The following is a 4,727-nucleotide window of genomic DNA, read 5'->3' as shown; positions in this document are numbered from 1 at the left end:
GGTACCCTGTCCTTCAGATTTTGCTCCCTCCTTTCTCTGCTTCTGCCACCCCCATCTCTTGGCACCCCACTACCCAGGGTATAGTATAATAAAGTACAGTGAAGACTTGCATGTTCTCTGGCAGCCAGAATGGTTCAAATTGCAACCTGTCACTACCTGGCTGTGTGACCTTAAGTCGGTTACTTAACCTTTCTGAACCCAAGTTTCTTCATGTGTAAAATGAGAATAATAATAATAATACCCACCTCCCAGAGCCCTTGGGAGGCACAAGATGGCAGTAGCAGCAGCTATTCTCTATTCTTATTACCACCAAATGTGAGGGTCCAGACCAGACAAAGGCCCAATCAAAAGACTTCCAAAAAGGGAAAGGGGACACTGACCCAAATTTTACCAGCAGTGGTGATTTCTCAGAGGGGCTGCAGCCCTGATAGGTTAGAAACCCAAGAGTGGACATCCATGGCCCAGCAACCTGTGAACTTGACCCAGGACGCACAATGCCCCTGCATGTCTTCCCTACTCCAGCGGCTGGCTGTGCTGCTACCTTGCTCTCGCCCTCTGTTACCTCCAGAATTTGTCCCCAGCAAAGATGTATGTCTTCTTGTTCTTGCTCCAGTTAAAAGCAGCATCCACTCGCTGGACATCAGGGGGCAATCCCAGGCTGGTCAGAGGTTTGGGGTACCCTCGCTCTAAGGTGCTGGCAGAGTAGACCCAGTATTCATTCCCTGGGGTAGAAGCAAAGGGCCCGTTAGTGGCTGATGTTACAATCCCCCAGTTCCTCCTGTCACCTGGCTGCCAGTGGACGCCCCTGGGACTGTTCTCAGTAGGGCCCAGCTTTCTGCTCACTTCTGGTTTCAGTGTCTTGAAGAATTAGAATCAGAGCTCACACATAGGGTTTTAGAAATTGACTATAGAAGGTGACCAGCCAAGGAGGCCAGTGAACGGCAGATCAGCCCACACTCTGCTCACCACGTCACACAAGGGCCATGCCTGCCAGAAAGAGGTGTCTTTTCCTGGTTTGCACAGATGTGCACTATAATTACTACGGGATGGAGCAGCTGGGCAGGTGGGGCGTTTAGTCCCCACAGTCTTGGCAGAGTCTGTGTCTCCTCTAGGAAGACTTCCCTGTGATCCCAACCCAGGCCAGGGCAGGGGCCCCTGGATCCTCCAATCACAGCCCTGTCTGGACTCCCTTCTATCAGCCTATCCCCTCCTGGAATAGTCTGTAAGCAACACGAGGGCGGAGGCTGCACTCCCAGGACCTGGCAAACCCCCGCTCATGGTAGATGCTCAAATCAGTATTGAAGGAGCCAGGCTTCCCAGACTTCAGCCATAATGACCCTCCCTTTACAATTGTTACCACTTCTAGAGAGTCCTTCTATTATGATTTACTTAATATTTTGCTTTTGGTGAATTCATTGTCAAATCCTTAAAAACTAAATTTATTTTTCAAAATGCCTAGGTTGTCTAAAATACCATCTATCTCTCGTATAATCCACTTCTGTCCTGGTTTGAAATTCCTATCATAACTAACTAACCTCTGTTAAAATAACTCCATGTTTAAAATTAAAAAATAAAAACAATAACAATAAAATTAAAAATAAAAATAAAAACAAATTACTTTTAAAAAAAATTCTAAACAAAACCTGCCTAAGACAGGCTTTCACATGGTATTAGAGAGATGCCAGCACTAAACTGAGATTCTTTATTTCTTCTAAAAAGGGAATCAGGAGGATTGAAGAATTAAAAGAAAATAGAATGTTCATTCTACGGGTTTAAGCTACTTGATGTTGAGTGTCTAAACCCATCTCCCAAAGGAATCCAATTCTTTGGGATGAACTTGAAGGGACAGATGTGTAAAAGAGAGCACCCAGGGGTACACAGGACTTGTGCTTTGGGAGGGGAGTGAGCCTGGCCCACCAAGAGCCCTGTTCCAGCGCCCCAGGGGGCTGAGGACTGGGGCAGGATGTTTCCCACACACCTGCAAAGAACACAGCCTTCTCCTCCTGTGGGGCCTCATATACAGCATCGATCTTTTCCGGGAGTTCGGGCCAGAATGTGGCCACCAGCAGGGGCCCCATGGGCTTGTCACGTGGTGTCACTGTCCGCCAAATGAACCTGGGGGCGGACAGGGGACACAGGAAACCACATCTTCAGTCACTCTGCAGCTCCAACCACACATGTCTTCCAAGCCCACCCAGAATCATCCCAGGGATGACTCCATGATGGGAAGGGGAGGTAAGATCAAAGGAAGGTTGGAGAAGGACCGAGACAGAGTTCCCTCCTGTAAGATGCATTCTGCCCCTTTCCACCCACCCCCACCACCACCTCCAGGAGCCTTCCCTGTCTACCTCTGTCCACACCGTGCTCTCCCTCCTTTCAGCCTCCCAAAGTCATCAACACGGAGGGCCTGGAACAGTAGCGTGTGTGTATTTGTCTTATTATCTCTCCTACTTAATCAGATGCCAATTGAGGCAGAAGCTGAGGGCGCTCAAAAGCATTTGTGGCATTAAAATAGAATGGATTCATGCACATTGGTAATAGAAAGAGCTGTCACTTACTGAGGACCTACTGAGTCCCAAGCACTTTATGCGTCTTATAATTTAATTCTCACAATAGCCTAAGATGACATGTACTCCTGGAGATCTACTCAGCATCTATTATCTATTTCTTCATCATCCTTCTTCACGGAACTCCACATTTATGACCCATCCTTCTCCTCCTACCCTGTGTCTGTAATTCCCATTTTTTGGAGTAGATACTGATTAGCCTAAGCCACTGGTTCTCAAAATGTGGTCCCCAGACTAGCAGCCTCAGCATCACGTGGGACTCGTTGGGAATGCAAATTACTGGGTCCTTCCTAAGATCTACAGATCAGAGTCTGGGCTTGGAGCTAGAGTCTGTATTTTAACAAGTCTTCGAGATGATTCTAATGCATGCTGAAGTTTGAGAATTACTGGTCTAAGCCAGTCAGAGCTTAGCATTCCTTGTCAACAATAAGAGTCAGAAGTTGCCATAAGACTTACATTGGCATGAGAGAGTTAAACCAATAGACTTGTATTTCACATCTGGAGGGGGGTGTGTGTGTGTGTGTGTGTCTTTCACTCTCCTTCTGGGTGTGGGCTGGTGTGGTAGTCCCAAATTGCCACTGGCAGCCACTTTGTGACCATGAGGGAACCCAGCCCTGTGAAGAAATCAGTGCAGAGGTTGGCAGTGGACAAAGACATTAAGTCACTGACCCTCTCTCTTGTCCCTGCAGGCAGCCCTGCTCCTGGAATTTATAGCACATGACAGTAACTTCTCCCACTGTTGAAGCTGGGGTGAGTTTGGTGTCGGCAGCAAGGTGTCTCCATTATTTGCAGCAAAACCTCATCATAATCTTTATTTGGCACATGAAGCTCAGAGAGGTTGAGATTTAGCCATTTAGTAAATGACTAAGTGAACTAGGTATTACTAAGATTCAAATCCATACCTGACTCCAAACTCTGAGCTAAATCACCTTGCAATTTGATCTCTCTTGGTCCCCTAGTGCTAGCATCAACTTTTGCACAGGATCAAAATGCTTCAATATCTGTTGATTATTTTAATGAGGCGGCTGAACATTCATCAACTTCCTTTTGGAAGAACTTGTGATGTGGCAGGCCAGAGATGGCTCCAGGCTGGGCCTCTGCGCCCTCGCCTAGGCACGGGCCTCTCGGATCTGCACGTGGCCAGGGCTTCCTGGGTAGGAAGTGCTCCAGGCAAAGGACACTGCTGCTCCCTGTGCTGGGGACTGCAGGCAGCACTGATATCTGCTCTTCTACATCTTGGCTTGACATTTGAGGCCTGCTGGGACTGGATTTGTCGTGGCATTCTGAGTCCTGTTTCTATACATTTCTAGCATCTCCCTGCTGGCCCGCAGGCCTTGTGAGGGGCAGGGAACCTGAACCCCAGTGCCTGGTCCAGTATCTAAAACAGAGAAAGCCCTCCCTGAAAGTTTCTGGAACATCTCCTACCTTGCCACGCTCTCTGTTCCTCCTGGTCTAAGCCAGGAACTGTCACATCTCTATGGTTTGTTTGGCAGTTCCTAGTCTCCGACACCCTCCCCACCTGTCGTCCCATTACCATCCATGGGAATCTTGTTTAAACTCTCTGTTCTAATGCTGCCTCATCTGTGCAGCAATCCTTGCTTGGGAGGTGGCCACAAAACCATTTTGCTGATGGCTCTTTCATTCTGCCACGTATCACTGTCAGTCCCTGTGCCTGTTTCTCAACCCAGACTGGTGATGTATAAACTTTAATGTACATCAGGATCATTGGGTGAGTTTGCTAAAATGCAGATTCCCAGGGCACACCTCCAGAAATTCCCGTCAGAGGGCCTGGCGCTGGGAGCAGAAATCCACAATTTTAATATCCACACTCTAGGTAGTTTTGGTGTAGAAAGCCCAGGTACCTCTCTTGGAGAACACTGATCTAGATGGTAAGTAGCCCCTCTGTCTCCCTCCCCCACCTATTTAAACCTAGCAAAGTATTTGGCACAGTAGATTTCAAGTAACTATTTGTCGATAATAACAGCTAATATGATTGAATACGTTTACTCTGTGTCAAGCATTGCCCTCAGCACCAAGTTCACCTAATCCTGACAACAGCCCTATGAAGTTGGTGGGAAATTAGCCCCATTTTATTATAGAAGAAACCAAGGTACAAGGAAGATACTTAATTAACTCACCTATGATCATGTTAACATTCAG

At 47.5% G+C, this 4,727-nt stretch overlaps 1 protein-coding gene across 1 annotated transcript in view; it reads right to left on the bottom strand.

The window, feature by feature from the left end:
- Positions 1–4,727, bottom strand: part of MMP2 (matrix metallopeptidase 2) — a 26,449-nt gene that overhangs the window by 6,601 nt on the left and 15,121 nt on the right. Inside the window, exons 10-11 of the mRNA XM_003792545.2 lie at positions 1,979–2,115; positions 563–722 (exon numbers count right to left, since the gene is read on the bottom strand). Coding sequence (XP_003792593.1) covers positions 563–722; positions 1,979–2,115 — 297 coding nt within the window. The remainder of the gene's footprint in view (positions 1–562; positions 723–1,978; positions 2,116–4,727) is intronic.

This window comes from Otolemur garnettii, unplaced genomic scaffold (assembly GCF_000181295.1).
Source record: "Otolemur garnettii isolate 467f Iridium unplaced genomic scaffold, OtoGar3 scaffold00058, whole genome shotgun sequence".
Classification (NCBI taxonomy): Eukaryota; Metazoa; Chordata; class Mammalia; order Primates; family Galagidae; genus Otolemur; species Otolemur garnettii.
The sequence above is the reverse complement of the archived record's forward strand: the minus strand, read 5'-3'. Positions and strand labels throughout refer to the sequence as shown.